This window comes from Pocillopora damicornis, chromosome 1, assembly GCF_964200805.1.
Source record: "Pocillopora damicornis chromosome 1, jaPocDami1.2, whole genome shotgun sequence".
In the NCBI taxonomy this organism is placed as follows: domain Eukaryota; kingdom Metazoa; phylum Cnidaria; class Anthozoa; order Scleractinia; family Pocilloporidae; genus Pocillopora; species Pocillopora damicornis.
In genome coordinates this window covers 7,839,320-7,858,317 of record NC_142670.1, presented here as the reverse complement: position 1 = coordinate 7,858,317, position 18,998 = coordinate 7,839,320, and the positions used below count along the sequence as shown (strand labels likewise).

At 39.5% G+C, this 18,998-nt stretch overlaps 2 protein-coding genes across 2 annotated transcripts; both read right to left on the bottom strand.

Annotated features, from left to right (window-relative positions):
- Positions 1 to 2,443: 2,443 nt before the first annotated feature.
- Positions 2,444 to 6,812, bottom strand: LOC149051744 (polycystin-2-like). The gene is made up of 3 exons (XM_089187175.1): positions 5,562 to 6,812; positions 5,079 to 5,247; positions 2,444 to 4,798 (listed from the first exon to the last, which is right to left on the bottom strand). Exons 1-3 carry the CDS (start codon positions 6,468 to 6,470, stop codon positions 3,123 to 3,125), a joined length of 2,754 nt encoding a protein of 917 aa, XP_089043301.1. The 5' UTR covers positions 6,471 to 6,812; the 3' UTR covers positions 2,444 to 3,122.
- A 515-nt stretch (positions 6,813 to 7,327) lies between these two features.
- Positions 7,328 to 18,690, bottom strand: LOC149051743 (uncharacterized). Its single transcript, XM_089214669.1, has 10 exons — positions 18,623 to 18,690; positions 18,085 to 18,210; positions 17,251 to 17,370; positions 15,362 to 15,527; positions 15,084 to 15,239; positions 9,911 to 10,036; positions 9,425 to 9,610; positions 8,986 to 9,234; positions 7,896 to 8,630; positions 7,328 to 7,588 (listed from the first exon to the last, which is right to left on the bottom strand). The coding sequence occupies exons 1-10, from the start codon at positions 18,688 to 18,690 to the stop codon at positions 7,328 to 7,330; spliced, it is 2,193 nt and encodes a 730-aa protein (XP_089070795.1).
- Positions 18,691 to 18,998: the final 308 nt, after the last annotated feature.

The window sequence follows — 18,998 nt, the reverse complement described above, 5'->3', positions numbered from 1 at the left end:
ATCGGCCGTGCAATTTCCCTCCCCTTCCTTGCTTTTATTTCGACGATAAAGTGCTCAACCCTCTTCTCCTTGCAGACAAGACGTGCTAAGTGTAACGCAATTTGCTGCTTTTGATGACTTATATATCTTCACAAATGTTTTTATGGTAGACAAGAATTGCAAAAAATTACGTTATTAAAGTTGTTGTTTCATAAAATTGGAACAAATTCCCAGCGATAATCTGGATCTGATGTGTTGGCTCGAAGATATCCTTTACTAAATGGAATTTAAATAAACTTCAGGTTGGTATTCCACAAATATTTACCCAAACTTATCCAATCAATTTGTGCGACTCGAATATATGCCATTTTTCTGACCAAAACAAAAAGGATAATGTTACGAAAATAGAAATCGCCATTACGGGCGACATTTTCTCAAGGATATGAAAAAAAAAAAAAATATATATATATATGATAATAATGATAATTATAATAATAATAGTAATAAAAGCCGTTTTCTAGGTAAATAGCGCACGTTTACACGATTTTGTTTGTATAGTAAACATTGCGATTAGGAGAACGAAGTTCCAGTTCAATTACCTTCTCTTTCATAAATTACTTTTTATTCCAGCGTTGAAAAAACTCGTATTAGTTACAACATATGTTACGCCGACAAAGCTCTCTCAAGTGTTCAACGGAAAGGATATGTAAGGCCCTCTGATGAACGTTTAACCCAATAATAGTCTTTTCAATTAATTTCTATATCGCAAGAGATCAACAAGCTTTGTGCTTGCTTTCCATCGCACAGAATGCCGCGACACATGATGTCTCGCACGCTCGGACTTGTTAATTCGAAAGTAGCTATCATCAACTAAATGGATTGAACAAAACTATGCCTCTTTTTTATCAAAATATGAATAATTAAATAACTGTTCCCTCAGGCGTAAACCTGTTTTAGGCAGGCGCTTAGCTGTTTGTTTTTCTCTCGATGCTTTTGTAATCCCTTGATTTTTAAACGACTGTGAATATATGACTACTACTCTACTCTTTTTGGAAACAAGGAAGATTAACTTATATGTAGTTATTAAGTCATCAAAAAAAAAAAAAAAAAAAAAGCGGTGTACAACAGTGCATGTGTGAAGTAAAACGAGTGACTCAGGCATCGCACTGCTCAGAATGATCCTAAATGATTGAGCCATTTTTTTGCGCTGTTTATTCTCTTTTACAGAACCCCACGTAAAAGTAAGTCAGCCATCTGAGTAAGTTAGCGTAAAAAAATTCACCAGATCACAGGTTACTCGCTGATTAAGCACCGCTTCTTTTAACCCCCCACTCGAAAAAAGGTAAAAAAAAAATAAAACAATAAAAATAAAAAAAAAAGCCGCCTTAGGGCAGGTTATGAAACGCCTGTTCTATACAGAACTATTTCCATAATTCACGTAACGTTTTTACCGACAGGAGTTTGTTAGTCTTCTATTGAGTCAAATAAAAATATCGCTGTTCACGAGAATTGGCAAAACGCTTTAATAACAATGCGGCCCGCCTTTAATTAGTGCGCGATGGTTAACTCTATCACACCTTGGGATTTACTTCACGCACCTAACCGTTGATTGACAGCAGCTGAAATCTGCAAGTGACTCAAGTATTCCCAAAACTAATTCTGTTGACCAGTCACAGCTGCCTAGCTTTAGACATACCAATTGGTATTCCGCTGGATGTTAATTGGGCACGGTAAGTACATGTCGCCAAAGACAATAGCATTCTGCGCGAGGCAAGGCCTCCGAAATTTGAAATACCCCTTTTAGTTTTATGGTACTTTTACAGCCTTTTCCTTGGTATTGAACCAAAAGTATTTGAACTAGTGAAACTCGGTACTGAAAGTAATATACAGCCAAAATGATCAGAACTGGAATAACATGCCGAATAAACGAGGTTCAGTTTGTTTTACGCGTACCTGACAACCAAGACCGTGCTCGCAAAAGCTAATCGGGGAAAATGTGACTGAGAAGCTATCACTTCTCCAGGAAGCGCCATTTAGCTTACCACGAACGTGAAGGGTCTCGCCATGGTGGCGGCTCACAGTGTCTGAGCCCTTTGTTGACATGCTCCTTATAAGTCATGACTTATCCCTTGAGAGGGGAGAGGGGTATTAGGGCGGGATCCCATGGTTAAAGGGGGAACAGGGGGAGGGGGTCGGGCGTCACCAACAAAGTACAAAGGGAGTACTGGAGAATTTCAGATAAAAGCCGTTGTGCAATTTGTCAACACGAAACGATTATTTGGCTAGTTGTGTTCAAATCAATCTGTATCGTACCCAAATTAGAAAAAAAAGGATAAAAGATCGAGAAATGCGCGAAACCAAACCTATTCTACCATTATAGAGGGGGTAGAGTGAGTGAGTACGCTCGAGACCAGCAAAATTCCAATCCTCTATACATATATACATAACTTTATTTCCGTTCGAATTGTAGAGTAGCATGGTGTTGCTGGTTTCTCCGAACAAAGAAACTGTCTATTTGTAAGTGAGTAAATTAGTAAGTTTCATTCATTAAAACCACGAATTCAATTTCGTTATTAAATTACAATAAACAGAACCAATCAAATAAATTTGAAAAAAGTTAAGTAAAGTTACTTGTCGCTTAAAAATAAAATAATCAATAGTATTTACAGCAAGTATTACGAAAGTCTTCAATACAAATATCATTTTTAAAATCTTTCAAATCATCGAGGCTCCAACATATTCGTCTACATCGTTACATCTTTTTGCAGAAAAATATTGCAGGCGGAATATATAACATAACAATACTTAACTTTCCTAGTGTTACTCTGTTTTCAATGATATGAAGGAGTTTATATTTTTTTGTTGTTGAATACGAACCATATTTATATACAATCAATAGGCTCCAAAGAAAAGTTAAATAGAGGTTCTTCCTTTGAGATCAGCAATAAAAATAATGTGAAATAAATAACTTTCTGAGTTTTTTTCTGTTTTTTGTTACTTGCCACAATGATACGACAAGCTGGGAAATCTCTGCTGTTGCTTTGTGTGTGCGAGATGATTTATGCTTAACTATCTGTTTTTTTTATTGATTTTCGATGACGTGTTTTACTTCCTTTCACCTTTTCTTTTGACTCTTTCTCAACCTAGTGGTTATGAGCCTTTGCTGCTGTTTTAAATAAATAGTCAAATTCTTCGTGTTCCGTTGTGAAACCTGAAACAATACTCTCCAGCCGCTGTAACAGGTCATGCTGTCTCCTCCGTAATTTACGTAGGGAAGACTCGACGACATCCTCTTGAAATCTTTCTTTTTTTTTTTCTCTACGTTTGCTGCAGTCGTCATTGCTTTTACTTTTCAGAGATTTTAACATGTTGCTTATCTTGTCGAACAATGCTTGTCTCCCTGTACTATATTGCTGTTTATCTATTGTTTCTCCAGATCTTTTCTTCCCCCAAGCTACGATAGTTTGACTTGTTAAATCAAAGTTGAGATTGGAACTGTTCTTGGAGTTAAAGCCAACGTTTCCTAATTCTTTGTCCTTCACTTCTGCTGAAGTTTTGGAGGTTCTCGACTGTTTCAATGTATTACTGATTGCATCGAAAAATTTTGTTCTTTCTTTTGATCTCGAGCAACGGTTCTCATCGATAAGTTCATACAGTTCACTTTCGCTCACGTTATTCTTAGCATCCAAAAGAGCATCGTTGATAGTGCCGATAAAGAAGTTCGTACAGAGAATGGTCAGAGTGAAGAGAATTAAGAAGGCGAATATTTTGGCGTATATGGTGTTAGCCTGTGCCAATTCATTGATTGGTCTAGCTTTCACTCGACCAAGAGTTAGCTCGAGTTGGAAATAAGCTCCTTTCAGAACCGAAGAGTAGCGCTCAGTTACAGAGCCAAACATCAAGACACTGAAGTGCAAAAATGCCACAAAGAAAATGGATAAAACGATGCTAAAGGATGACAAATATCGTGCAGATATCTTCAATGTTTTGGAGAATAGAACAACATAGTTGTTGAAGCGAATGATCCGCAATAGCTTGATGGTGACGATGAAAGTAAGAATTCCAATTACGACATTTTCCACTTCTTGGCAAGTGATAGCTTCTTGGAAACTTAGATTTTCGTAAATGTTTCTATGCAGTTTGCCCATGGTTGACATGACTTTACTTTGTCGTATTATGTACATCACCACGGCAATCAAAGAGAAGACAATTTGGAATATCTCGATCCAATTCCACATGAGCTTGAAATATCGAAAACGATGATTGTAAAGCCTGAAAACTTCTCTAACAAAATACAGTAAAACAAATACAATGTACAGAAAGAAGAAAATCAAATAAAACTGATACGAGGGTGTGTCCGTAGAATCAAGTGAAAGAACACGAGTTTGCATGGAGGCTGCTATCAGTCCAGATGCATCAACTTCATAGAAGTATGTGGCAACACCTAAAATATTCACCGACGGATTGAATGTCGAAAACTCTGCCAGGACAACTCTCGTTTTTCTGTCAAGCCAACCGTTGTTCTGTAAACTTGTTATTATGCTGAATCCCCTATGGCTTTCATATCCAAGGTCTGCTACAAATCCTCCTCCATCATAAAAGGAGAACTGTCCCCACCTGGGTGTAGTGTCGGTTTTCTTGGCATGTTGATATCGCCATGGCTGCGGGCAAAGTAGTAATAACTCGTCATTCCTCGAAGCATTGTCGACAGGCCTCCAGCCAGGTCTGCTGTAGGCGGTCTTGTCTTCGTTCTCTGTAGAGTATCCCTTGAAACATTCTTGGAACGATGTTTCCATATAATTTAGGACTTTGCATTGAGCTGAAAGTTAGAAAACAAATGGTCATAATCAGAAGGTTTGTTTTGGTATCCATTTCACTCAGCGGTTTGTCAAATTTCGTACTTTTAAATAGACATGGACATTTCTGATATTATCATTCAAAGTAGCATTTGCCTACGGAACAAAGGAAAGCCACCATTAAAACCCAAATTTAACTAATGTTCATAAACAAAACCTAGCTATGTAAACACTTCTTTAGACAATTGTTACAATGTTCAGCAGCACTGAAATGCAAAAAAAGTAAGAATGGAAAAAACTTACTCGCTTTCACTCTAAGTTGCCGTACTCGAGCCATTCCGACAAGAAGAGAGTGTTTATTACCAATGTAGGTTGTTTGCTCTTCGTTTCGACCGTTATACCACCTGCCAGAAAACACTCCCGGGATGAAAACACGCTGTAACCAGTTCCAGTACATTGTATTGTTTGTCACCTGGATTATCAGAAGATCATTGGGTTAAATAAATGAATAAATAAATGAATAAATAGAAATATATATATATATATATATATCTATGTATATGTAATTTTAAGTACAGCAGTATAGTATACATAGATGAATAGATGAGTAGAACCGGTTTAAGTCACACAAACGAGTTAGTATTTATGGGCATGCTGTAGACTATTTTTCCCACGTGCTCATTCCCATGGTACCCAACCCCTTAAATAGTATGTTTGTATGAGGTAGCCGCTTTAACACGCGAATTTTAGCAATAGAATTATCGTAATGAACTCATGTCTACTCACCTTGGCAAAGTTTGGTAGTCCATCTCGGATTGATTTCGTCATTAAGTAACGATGGTCATTTCTGTTTCCATAACACACTGCCATAAGCAAGAAAACGAAGACCAAGTATAAACCCAACTCTGTGAAATAACGTGCCAGGTTCTGTTTCTTAACTTGTCGTCTCCTCATCTCTTCCACCTCTGATAATTTCAGTGCCCAAAAATGTTTCTTATAGTACCCAGTTTTAACTTGCTGAGGGCCTTCGCAGGCGTGTACTTTTGATCTCTTCGCCTTTATCTTTAAAATGGCCGCGAATGTTAAAGCTGTGAAGAACACTTTCACTGGTTCCTTGATTGTTACATCCTGTGCGAATGAAATAAGCATCGAAGACAGCCACTGCTCACTGACACTCTTTTCCCAAATTAGACTGTAGGAAATTGAAAACGCAGCCGAAACAGTACAAGAAAAACATAACAAACACCAAGCAACACCAGAGATCAGGGTACCTTTGAGACAATGGTCATTGTTCGTCGCAGACTTTTCAGCTCCTTTCTGAAACAGAAACACTATGACAATGTTTATGGGCGTCACAAGGAGCGCGCTTTCAATTCCAGTCACCACTTGTCTCCACGACATTTTCAGCAGTCCGACTTGGATAGGCTGTTCATATTTGCCTTCTAACTTATAGAACATCGCGTTAGCAAACATGGATGTCAAAAGTACTGAAAGGCAGCAAGAAAGCCGCTGCGCTCTTGTAAAGCGGCTTTTTCTTAGCTTGGCTGCCACTGAAATCCAAATGTGCCACTCCGCGAGGCCTCTTCGCCAACGTCTTGCAACTTCATCGCCAAAATCCAGATGATTTGAGGTCTTGTCGACTATTCGCTCGATGCGCCCGTCTCCGCGCTCAAGAGCAAACCACTGATTGGCCATGAATTTCCACGACTGCTTGGATTGTACGTCCCGAATGACAATTTCCTCCAGGTACCACGTGGGATTATCTCCAAAATTATCATGTCCAATCTGTAATTCTTGAATCGAACCAAGTGATTTGTCAACATAAAGTACAAAAACATCTGAATTACCTCGAGAGAATAACGTTTGAACTGCACCAGGCTCTTCTTGGCTAAGCTGAAGAATACCACTCTTTCCTTCAGAACCGTAGATCTCCAAAGCAACATGAGCAGTCGTGCTGGAGTTTTTCCAAGCCCCTGTGGTAATCACTATAACGTATTCATAGGTGCTGCTTGAAGATGATGGAAGTTGGATCGGTAATTCCCTCTAGAAAAACATGATAAACCATGAGTTCTTAACACAGCTAGCTAATTTGTACTCTTAAGTCGCCTTTTTGTCACATTCCAAAAAGAGAAAAAAAATAACCCGTAAACTTTGTAAACAGTTCAATTTAATTGGCTGTCACTTCACTTTTTAACATCATTTTTTTTAAAGGATATTCTCAACGCAGTTTCAAGTTAAAATTTCAATCTCAAAAAACCTTGAAAACTAATTATGTTGTCAACATTAAAACCTTTTTTATTTAAACCGTTTAACTCCCAGAGATTATCAACATGTAACTTCTCCCAAAAATGTCCGCGCATTATCCAGGTACAAGGTTATGAGAATATTCAAATTTATCATGGAGAAGTTGTTATCTTGATCTATTAGTAACTTTTAATGATTTTTTTACAAAAGAAAAAAAAGATGTATGGCAACCGGAGGAGAGAATTGACGACCAGATCATGAAAGTGAAAGGGTTATACTGGAGAGCATGCTCTGTTAAAACAATGGTCCTAAGCAAAATCTAGTTCGACACTTACATTTTTCGCGTCTTCCTTGTCGAATTTCCTTACGACAGCAAGCACAGTCATATAACACAATAAAACCACCAAAATAGCCACGATTACTGCAATATTTCCAGTTTCTGATAACTGCTGAAACTCGACTAGAACCCTGTCGAAGTCAATAGGATTCGGTTCGACTAAGAGACTTCCCCCAAATGATGTCAAATGGCTACAGCTACAGTTTAAAAATCCATTTAATTCTGCTAAAACCTGAAATTATAAAATACAAGGAAGATGTTAACAATAAAAATTATCATTTTGGCTGTCAACACTGTATCTTTTCTGTTTAAAGGCGCTGCTAGGCCCCAGCTGGTTATCAAATCGATTCGACTTTTGTCTAGTCAAAGATTAGCCTGAATTCAATGATAAGCTTAATGAGTTAAGACCACCACAAGACGACTTGCTTTTGCAAACAATACACGGGAAAGCTCAAATCATCTGAACTTTGTCGAATACAATGTCAAATTATAAAAAAAAAAAGATTGTCCTGAAAATCGTCCCTTAACTTTTCACTTACCTGACAGCCAGATGATATCCACTTGTCAAAATTTTCTGACCAGTAAACACAACTACCCAAGGTCACCTTCAGAGTGTAGTTCTGGTCTGTTGTGGAATCATAAACTGGCATCACAGGGACATTTTGACTCTGGGGTGGGGTGGGTGGTGGATCTTTGACTTCGACGCAGGAGCGCTTTCTTCGCCTTCCACCAACACAAGATCTTTTCTCCCTTTTATGAGATAAGTTCACTGTGGCATTGTAATTTTTTAAGCCGAGAAAGTACTTCCCGGGACGCTCAGCCAGAACTTGTATCGGTGTATGTGGATTCAAGGAGCAAACTGTTTGCCCTTTACTTTTGTTCTGAGCACTTATCATCCAGACACACTTTTTGTCATAAGAGATAGTAGCATTGAAGTCGTAGTTTTGAGTTGTCGGTCGCTGACTAAAACGCATATAGACAAACAGATGAACGGTTGGATCTTGAGGTTTGATTTCCAGCATCAGCAGGGTGTTTTCATACTTGACGTTTATCTCGTGGAAACGTAGATCATCGTTCTTTGTGAAATACCATGACTTTTCTGAAGCAGAGATTTTCTGAAGTTTTAAAGGCGTAACGATAACAATGTCTTCCGTGAGATTTGATACTTTAATAAGCTCGCTATCGTTGTTTTTCAAGAGCAGGGTTACAACATCAGAGCCAACTCGCTCCTTTGTGGCGTCCCAAGTGTAAGGATTGAAAGAAAATGAGAGCATCTAAAAGAAGAATAATTAAGAATTTTGCATGTTCGTTTTTGTGCTGTTATAATTGAACACGCAAACATGGTACTCCGTCTTACTATTAATCATAAGTTATCATAAGTTGAGATCAAAATAAAACTGAAAATATATTTGAAGAACAACGAAAAATAAATAACGGTCACATGACTCGATTCTTTTTTGCTGCCTAAGTGCCAGAGTTGAACACGTCAAAAGCAAAACAAGAAATATGATTGCTGGAGGTAATAAGCAACCTATAAGGTACATAAAGTGCTATTTTAACTTGACTGGTATCGGTATCTGCAAAAAAAAAACTTGGATTGAAATTTGCCTGAAGGGCAGGAATACTTACCTGAACATTTACAAAACTTGTTTTGTTTACTCCAGAGAGTAACAATTGGCTTTTAGACGGTAAGATAAACCGGCCTTTTCCTGCTGTTATTTCCAGTCCTGAAAGTCTTTGGAGGCTATATCTTCCGACTGTCATGGATAGTTGTCCTGCCGTGAATGATATCGTTCTTTCATCAGGTACTGTCAAGGCCAACACTGAGTCTGCAACTTTCTCGAGGATCTTCATTGAAATCTTCACCAGTAGTTTACCCTGTAGAAATTTCATAAATAACCATATAATGTAAGCAAACTATGGATTTTCGCAAGCTTAAAACAAACATACATACAAACAAACCTTAAAAAGTCCCAAATATGAATGAAGAAGGGAGTAACGGTTAAGTTTGCAACAATCATCAATGGACCATTCGCCAATGAATATAGACTAATGCACATTACAGTACCAGTTGTTGAATACTTGATTTGAAGTTTTCTGATGCAATCACTGCTGCTGCCTTCAACACGCTATTAAGACATGAAGCCAAGTTTCCTGCTGATTGCTTCGTCAGTGGTATGTCTGCTACGTCTTGTTTCTGGGCAAGAGACCATAGTCGTGACGTCATTGAACTGATAACAGACAAGGAGAAATTCTGTGGAGTGCAAATGAATTTAAATGAAGCTAAAAATGCTTGCTTTCAGATTTCTTTCCTATGACCGTCCTAGAGATAATTTGTGGCGAATTAGTTAAAGTATGTACAAAACTATAGGTTGGTTCATTTGATAATAGTTGCTTGTTTTTATGCTTGTTCATTTCCGTTTTCTTCGTCTTTGCTGTTGTTGTTATTGCTGTTTTTCTTGAGCTTTTCTGGTCAAATAGTTTCACGGTATGAAAACTTGACGTAACCACCAACGCAATTCCAGCCCCAAACAATATTACGTAATTAACTTACCAAAAACTGCTGGGGCACTTTCTCCAGAACCTGAAGAGCAGAGCCGATAACTGATGATTTTTGAAGCAGGTCGAAGACAGTTTTCGCTTCCAAGGGCGAAATTTTATCAAGGATGTCGTTCATTACCTTAAACAACGATAAAGATATTAGCTTAAAGTTATTTAAACCAGTAAAGAAATAGGCAACCAAACTGTATCCCCCATGTGAGGCTCGTTTCAAAGATATAGATCTAAAGACATATTTAGACTCAACGTATCAGGTTTCCCTATGGCATTGCCAGTTAAAACCCATCAAATGATTTGCAAGGGCATGATTGATCTTAATGCATCAAATCACCGAAAACGTCTAAGCAGAAAAAAAAGGAATATTTGAACAGGTGGTTATTAATTTCCGGAGTGTTTTTTAATTTCCGGAGTGCAAATTTTACGATTATTTGGCTTAAAAGTCCTTTAAGTAAGACTATTAATCGCAAATGGCATTTCTTGCGATTGATAGTCTGAAAGCGTCTTCTTCCACGATTAATAATTGTGGAAACGTACTCTTCTCCAAAGAAAGTTCAAGCTCAACTTTTTTCTGAACGGCCGCCATTACGACCAAAAATTCAGAATTCAGTATTTCTTCACACGTGGCTTTTAAGGCAATATGTGCCACATATTTGAAGTTTCTCGGGTTCAAGTTCTCAGTGAACTTCATTTTTGTTCAAAAAGTTTGTTTACCAACTAAGTTTTCTTTGTTTTACTCTTCAACGAAGTACAGCGCGGGCTAACGGTGTTGTAAGAAACGCAATTAGCATTTCTTCTCAATGATAATGTACACAAATACGTTAATTTCCGACAGGTTTGATTAAATTGAAGTTTAACCGAGAAAAAAATACAAACAAACAGCCAAGTAAGTCAAAGTACGTCAAATTCTTCCCAATAACAGCTTCTTGTGAAGCTGGACGTAAGTTCACGAGCAAGCGACAGATGAAAACGGTGGCGGTGAAGAGTGCCAAAGGTGGAATATGATAAAATATTTTCATGGTTGGATAACTTGCATCCCCTTGCACTAGTAGTCTTGGATTTGTAGAATTGGAAATTGTCAGGCTTAACCCTTTTAAAGAAAAAAGAAGCAACGTGTCACAGATATCCTTTCTCCGTTTTGTTTTGGAGATACGTAATCCAAACAAAAAAAACGCGTTGCATTTAGTTGAGCGAAACAGACAGAGAAATATTTGAGTCGCGGCTAAATTTCTCCACGCTGCCGGACTCTTTCCAAAACTAGTGTGTTTCCGAAGTGGGTTTTTCGAATGCAATAGGAGTGCAAAAACCTTTTTCGATTTTTTTTTGTGAAAACGTATTTTAGACTTTGCAATGTCACGCCGACTCGGTAAGATGTTTATTTGGTGATGGCGTTATTTATTTAACAGCAAAATGTAATCGTTTTTACCCGAAACCGATAGCAGGCAACAACAAAAACGGCTTCTCTTCATTTCTTTCAAAAAATAGCTGCTACACTCTTTCATTCAAAAAATTTCAAACCTGATAAAAACATCTGACGACAGTGCGTGACTGTCGACTCATTTCCTCGATGCTTTGTTTTGATACGAATTATTTAGATCTAAGCACATAATGGGTTTTCATGATTTCCGAAACTTCTTTCGTTCGATTAGTATATTCCTGAGAGGTAAACTAAAGTAATGTACAAGAACAAAAATGGGTTCTCATTGAAAGTGTTTCTGATCCGCGGTCAAAATTCAATATGCAGAAATACGAAGCCTACGTCACGCACCACTCCGATAAAAAAATCTGTTGGGAATATAAATAAAAAGTTTTCTCTGTGTTTCAGCCTAAACAATTTTCACAGAGATTTTGAGAGTATTCTGTTATTTATTTGCCATGGCCTATAAAAGAAAACTCTTCGACTTCCTCTTTCCTACCGCGAAAATCGGATTTTCGCGGGGAAAAAAAACTTTTCAGCTGACAATTGTTTGCGAAGACAAGCTTTATTTTTACGGTCGATTTCGTATTATCATCTGTAACTTTGCACACCGCTTGAAGTGATGTGATTATTATTCCACAGTGCATTTTAGAAACCATCATCCATCGTGGCTCTTTCGTTTAATAATTTTTTGTAGCTCTCTCAGTTTCAGTGGAGTTTGAGTCTGCAGTTACTAGAAAACAGACCAAGTGGAATTTTCCCTACTAGTTATATCATATAATTTCGTACCTTTGTTTTACGGTGGTCTGTCATGGAGCGGTTATGAGCACTACAGGTAGATTTCACCAGCAATCTCGCGCAACGCTTCTTCTTCCGATTTTTGTCAAACAAACCCACTTTCAGTTAATAGCCTCAGTAATAACCAGTAATCTGCCAACTGATGAATCGCCAATATCCCATTTCTATGTTTAAATTGTCCTTCGTGCACACTTTTACGTCCCTACATTCTCTGCAATCGTTAGTGTGGATGGGAGACCTTGCAGATCGAACACATCGCCAGAACAGAGAGTGTCCATGGTGACCAATCGCAAAGCTTGCTGTCAAAGCTTGACCAATCACAGAAAAGTTAGCAAAACTTTTCAAAGACTAACAAAAATAGTTCTAAAGACATATAGGGGAAAGTTGGAATTAAATTGTTCAACAGTTCAACCCTTTAAAAAGCCAAAGCTCATTATAACCTAATTAAAATATTCGGCATCGTCTATGGTCAGAATGCTGATCGACATTCACTTCGATTCCATACACCAATCCACTACATGTCACGTGGAGTGACTTACGGGTAATAAGCGTGAACGAAGAGTATCGTCCATCGCCCCTCAAACTTTAGACAAGATTTAGGTAGAAAGCAAAATGCACTCTGTGATTGGTCAAGGTTTGACAGCAAGTTTTTCAATTGATCACCATAGAAGCTCTTTCTTCTGGCAATGTGTTCGATCTTTAAGGTGTCTTTACCACATTCATGATTATGGAGACAGTAGGGACGTAAAATTGTGGTCGAAGATAATAGAAATGATGATGGGGATACATGAGTTGACGGATTGCTGATTTTTATCGAGGCGATCGACGGAAAACGGAAGGGGCGTTGCAGATTTAATACGCGGGATAGCTGGTGAAATCTACACCTGGTTGTTCATAAGTGCTGCTCCAGAGACTAGTGAAATCAAAGGTACGAAGTTATACAATACTATTAAAGATAAATCTGAACCTAACAGACAATTGTCAGCTGAAAAGCTTTTTAACTTTTTCCCGCGAAAACATGATTTTCGTGCGGTTAGGAAAGAGCCAACTTGAAGAGTCAATTTGGTCATTGCGATGAACTGAAAGAATACTCTCAAAATCTCTGTGACTGTTTCTAGTATGTGTAGGCTCAAACTCATCAATTAAAGAAGTTTCCAAGACATGATAACCCATGCGACATGTTGTGCTCTGATCTAAATAATTCGTATCTAAACAATCGTAGCGATGAATTGAGTCGACAGTCACGCACTATTGTCAAATATTTTAATTAATTTTTAACTTTTTTGAATGAAAGAGTATAGCTATTTTTTTTAAAGAAATGAAGGAAAGCCGTTCTTATTGTTGCCTGCAATCAGTTGCGGGTAAAAAACTATTATATTTTGCCGTTAAATAAATATCGCCATCATAAAACAAACATCTCACCGAATCGGCGTGACATCGCAAACTCTAAAATACGTTTCACAAAAAAATCGCGAATGGTTTTTCCATTCCGTTAGATTATTCTCCCTATTGCCCTTGAAGAATCCATTTCGGAAACGCACTAGTTTTGGAAAGAGTCTGGCGGCGTGGAGAAATTTGGCCGCGACTCAAATATTTCTCTCTCCTTCGCTAACATAAATGCAATGTATTTTTTTCTAGGATTATGTATCTTCAAAACAAAACGGGGAAAGGATATCAATGAAACATTGCCTTTTTCTTCCTTTCAAAGGATTAAGCCTGGCAATTTCCAATTCTGCATTTCCAAGACTACTAGTGCAAGGGGATGCAAGTTATCCAAGCATGAAAAAATTTTACCATATTCCATCTTTGGCACTCTTCACCGCTGCCGTTTTCATCTGTCGCTTGCTCGTAAACTTACGTCCAGCTTCACAAGAAGCTGTAATTGGGAAGAATTTGACGTTCTTTGACTTACTTGGCTGTTTGTTTGTATTTTTTCTCGGTTAAACTTCGTATTTGTGTACATTATCATCGAGAAGAAATTCTAATTACGATTCTCACAACACCGTAAGTCCGCGCTGTACTTCGTGGAAGAGTGAAAAACAAAGAAAACTTAGTTGGTAAACACACTTTTTGAAAAGAAATTAAGTTCACTGAGAACTTGAACCCGAGAAAACTTCAAATATGTGAAATTTATTGCCTAAAAAGCCATGTGCGAAGAAATACTGAATTCTGAATTTTTGGTCGTAATGGCGGCCGTTCAAAAAAAGGTTGAGCTTGAACTTTCTTTGGAGAAGAGTACGTTTCTTCACGATAAATAAGGACATTTGCTGTCAGATGCGATTATTAACCGTGCGATGTACGACTATTAAGTTTAAAAGCCAGTCAAACACGACTATTAGTGAGTTTGTACGCGATTAATAGTCGTACTTACCACGATTATTATTCGTGATAGAAGACGCTTTCAGACTATTAATCGCTAGAAATGCCATTTGCGATTATTAGTCTTTCTTTAAGGACTTTTGAGCCAAATAATCGTAAAATTTGCACTCCGGAAATTAAAAAAAACACTCCGGAAATTAATAAACACCAGTTTTTGGTGATTTCTGCCCATGAAATGTATTTTTAAACCTCAATTTCAAGACGTTGTAAGTATTCCTTTGAAATTTATTCAAAGAATTCTCCTCAGCATTCTTCATTCGTCAGAACGGAAGGTGAATCGCGAGAATAATGGAAAGTCAACGCTTAAAATGCACGAAACGATTCTCGTGCTGCAAAAACATCAGATATATAACGCATAATCCTCCATTTTTCTTAAAAGTATGTTGATATATTTAATGTATTATACTTGTCTGTTCTACGAAAGTTGATTTTTTTAATTGTTATTATTTTCTCCATATAAATGTCTTCTCATTTTTTTGCACGTTTGGCCCTTGGTAAACTCTTTGCTTTTCGGATACTATCAGAATGAACTAGTTTTGTTTCACTTTTTAAGTAACGAATTGGGTTTGAAAAGTACCTTGTATTTCTTCTCCAAATCCATTGAGGTTTCATGTGAAACTGATAGAAGTAAAACGTTTGCTAGTAGCGCCGCTTCTGTCAGGTTTTTTATCTTAATGAATTTCTCACGAAGGTTTGCGATAAAATCGGGTGCTACATTCTGAGATGGCTTGATCTGCAAAAGTCAAAAGTAGTTATCTATAACTAGAATTAATCTATTACTAATAGGGACTAAAAGAAATCAAATATTCTCACATCCTTTCACGCTAGACAATAAACTTATGGTTAGCGACCTACCTGAACTTTCAAAGAGACTGGGGAGGCAGAAATTCCAAAATTGTCGGTTACTATAGCGTTAACTTTGACAGTAAAATTATCTGTACTATTCCCAGGTGGTATCCAAGAGGTAGTTATGTTGTTGTTAACGCCACGATATAACACATTGTACAAACCATTCTCTAGCCTGTATTGAAACTGGTAGGACAGAGGGGTGTTGTCACTTTCCCAGTTGCTACAGCTCAGACTGAAATTAGTCTCCAGTGAGATGCCGCTTGGCGGAGTGATGGAGCAGTCCCCCCCCTCTAGGGGGTATTGCTGTAGGGGTTATTGCTGTAGAAAAATCGTAAGTATTACTATCAGTCCCAATCCTTACACCTAATAGACCATTAACAGAGTCAGGGGAAAAATTCATGCGCCATACAGCTTCACAATTTCTTGCAACTACCAGTACAGAAAAGTTCTAAATAGACCTGTGATATCTAACACCAGGAGTTCCAGATATATTGAAAGAAAAAAAATTTAGTCGAAAAATTAGAATGCAGGGTGAGCTGGAAAAGCAAGATTATAAAAAAAAGGGAGTACACTCATACAGGTTACTTTAATGAGAAATCTAAGCAAAATATTCGCCGCATTTAACTCCCAGAAGTGATTAACATGTAACTTCTCCCTGTGATATCCTTACATTATCCGACAAAACAGTTAATGAGAATACTCAAACTTATCAGATAGGAGTTGTGTTCTTGATCTAACATCATATCCTTATAACTAACTAACAAAGAAATGTGTAGCAGCTAGAGGGGAGAATTAACAGTTAGATCTTGGGAGTTAAAGGGTTAACAGTTTTTTCAACATCTAATGTGCTCGTACACCTACATTAACAGCTTTAATGTTGACAAAACTCGTACTTACGCAGATTTCCTATAAACCTGTAGTGTAAGCCTCATGTCATGACTTCAAAACTTTGATTATCACTTCAAAAGGAGAATGAAAAATAAATCTCAAATTTTTATTTATTCAATTGAGGTTATTTAGATCAGATTGAGTCAAACGTTCTTGCGACAACACGATCAAGACTTATATACAACTACCGGTAATGATTGGAAATGTAAACGGCGTAAAGGTTCGTAATTTCAAGGTTGTCACCATTACTCAGTTTACAAAACTTGAATGAAACGGATATTTTATAATAAGTGGACGCTATCGAGGACCTTTTTGGTTTCCTTTCAACACAGGTTTTACTAGATGCGTTATAACACCTCAAGTCGCCGCTGTTACGAAGTGCTACACCTGAGTACATAGGATATAGTGTATTGTATATAGTATCATACCTTGCTGCGAAAGCGATGGCGACGGCAAAGGCGACGGCGACAGCAACAGCGACGGCGACGGCAACGGCAACGGCGACGGCAACGGAGACGGCGACGGCAACGGCGAGGGCGAGGGCGAGGGCGAGGGCGAGGGCGAGGGCGAGGGCGAGGGCGAGGGCGAGGGCGAGGGCGAGGGCGAGGGCGAGGGCGAGGGCGGGGGCGAGGGCGAGGGCGAGGGCGAGGGCGAGGGCGAGGGCGAGGGCGAGGGCGAGGGCGAGGGCGAGGGCGAGGGCGAGGGCGAGGGCGAGGGCGAGGGCGAGGGCGAGGGCGAGGGCGAGGGCGAGGGCGAGGGCGAGGGCGAGGGCGAGGGCGAGAGAGACGGCGAGGGCGAGGGTGAGGGCGAGGGCGAGGGCGGGGGCGAGGGCGAGGGCGAGGGCGAGGGCGAGGGCGAGGGCGAGGGCGAGGGCGAGGGCGAGGGCGAGCGCGAGGGCGAGCGCGAGGGCGAGGGCGATGCTTCAGGTGGATGAGAATGTTAATCTTCGATTAGAACGACATGTTAACCGAGCTCTTTTTTACTAATTACTGTAGATACTATCATACCTTGCTGCGACGGCGACGGCGACGGCGACGGCGACGGCCACGGCCACGGCCGCGGCGATGGCGACGGCGACAGCGACGGCGACGGCGAAGGCGAAGGCGAAGGCGAAGGCGAAGGCGATGCTTAAGATGGATGAAAATGTTAATCTTCGATTAGAACGAGATGTTAACCGAGCTCTTTTTTACTGTTTACTGTATATAGTATCATACCTTGCTGCGACAGCGATTGCGACGGCGATTCTTAAGATGACTGAGAATGACGGTTAATCTTCGATTACATAGACATGGTAACCGAGCTCTTTTTTGCTGTTTACAGCTTTTCTTCTGGCACAGGTTTGTATATTTTTCAAAATATTGGGTAGCAAATGACAGGGAACGCAAACGGTAATTTTAAGCTTGTCACCATTACTCAGTTTACAAAACTTGAATGAAACGGATATTTTATAATAAGTGGACGTTAACGAGGACCTTGTCGGTTTTCTTTCAACACAGGTTTTACTAGATGCGTTATAACACCTCAAGTCGCTGCTGTTACGAAGTGCTACACCTGAGTACATAGGATATAGTGTATTGTATATAGTATCATACCTTGCTGCGAAAGCGATGGCGACGGCGAAGGCGAAGGCGACGGCAACAGCGACGGCAACGGCAACGGCGAAGGCGACGGTAACAGCGACGGTGATGGCAACAGCGACGGCGACGGCGACGGCGACGGCGACGGCGACGGCGATGGCGATGGCGATGGCGATGCTTAAGATGGATGAGAATGTTAATCTTCGATTAGAACGACATGTTAACCGAGCTCTTTTTTACTAATTACTGTAGATACTATCATACCTTGCTGCGACGGCGACGGCAACGGCAACGGCGACGGCGACGGCCACGGCGACGGCCACGGCCACCGCCACGGCCACGGCGATGGCGACGGCGACAGCGACGGCGACGGCGAAGGCGAAGGCGATGCTTAAGATGGATGAAAATGTTAATCTTCGATTAGAACGAGATGTTAACCGAGCTCTTTTTTACTGTATATAGTATCATACCTTGCTGCGACGGCGATGGCGACGGCGATGCTTAAGATGGCTGAGAATGACGGTTAATCTTCGATTACAAAGACATGTTAACCGAGCTCTTTTTTGCTGTTTACAGCTTTTCTTCTGGCACAGGTTTGTATATTTTTCAAAATATTGGGTAGCGAATGACAGGGAACGCAAACGGTAATTTTAAGCTTGTCACCATTACTCAGTTTACAAAAATTGAACGAAACGGATATTTTATAATAAGTGGACGTTAACGAGGACCTTTTCGGTTTTCTTTCAACACAGGTTTTACTAAATGTGTTATAACACCATAACTCGCCACTGTTACGAAGTACTTTACCCGAACTGTGCTAAACGAACGGACACTGTTGGAATAGATTACAAATACCTCGAACATCCCCATTGTTAACGCTATTATGAGAGGAAAAGACTAATAAGCACTGGCTTCAGGTAAATGATACGGTAGTTGGATAAATGTTTTATTACTTAGCTATTGGCTTGATCGTGATACTCTCCGGCGTTAATTTCTGTGCACGTTTTTTCGTAACTAACACCATCGCATTCTCGAGTACACTAAGCGCCGAAAAAGTCTCAATTACACTGAGAACCGTTACATTGGGCATCAGGAAGTCTGTCGGGTCCCCCACCCTAATCCCTTATCATTTTGTACCATTGCCTTTCTGAGAACGGGTTATTTTTTGTACTTGGGAC

Excerpts from the sequence above, each read along its gene's own strand:
- LOC149051744 (XM_089187175.1), bottom strand. The coding sequence starts at position 6,470 with ATGGCCAATCAGTGGTTTGCTCTTGAGCGCGGAGACGGGCGCATCGAG. Across the intron at positions 5,248-5,561 it reads GACTACCAAACTTTGCCAAG|GTGACAAACAATACAATGTA; the intron begins GTGAGTAGACAT and ends CTGATAATCCAG. Across the intron at positions 4,799-5,078 it reads GCAACTTAGAGTGAAAGCGA|CTCAATGCAAAGTCCTAAAT; the intron begins GTAAGTTTTTTC and ends TCTAACTTTCAG.
- LOC149051743 (XM_089214669.1), bottom strand. The coding sequence starts at position 18,690 with ATGGGGATGTTCGAGGTATTTGTAATCTATTCCAACAGTGTCCGTTCG. Across the intron at positions 17,371-18,084 it reads GCCGTCGCCGTCGCAGCAAG|CATCGCCTTCGCCTTCGCCT; the intron begins GTATGATAGTAT and ends ATCCATCTTAAG. Across the intron at positions 9,611-9,910 it reads AAGTGCCCCAGCAGTTTTTG|AATTTCTCCTTGTCTGTTAT; the intron begins GTAAGTTAATTA and ends TGCACTCCACAG.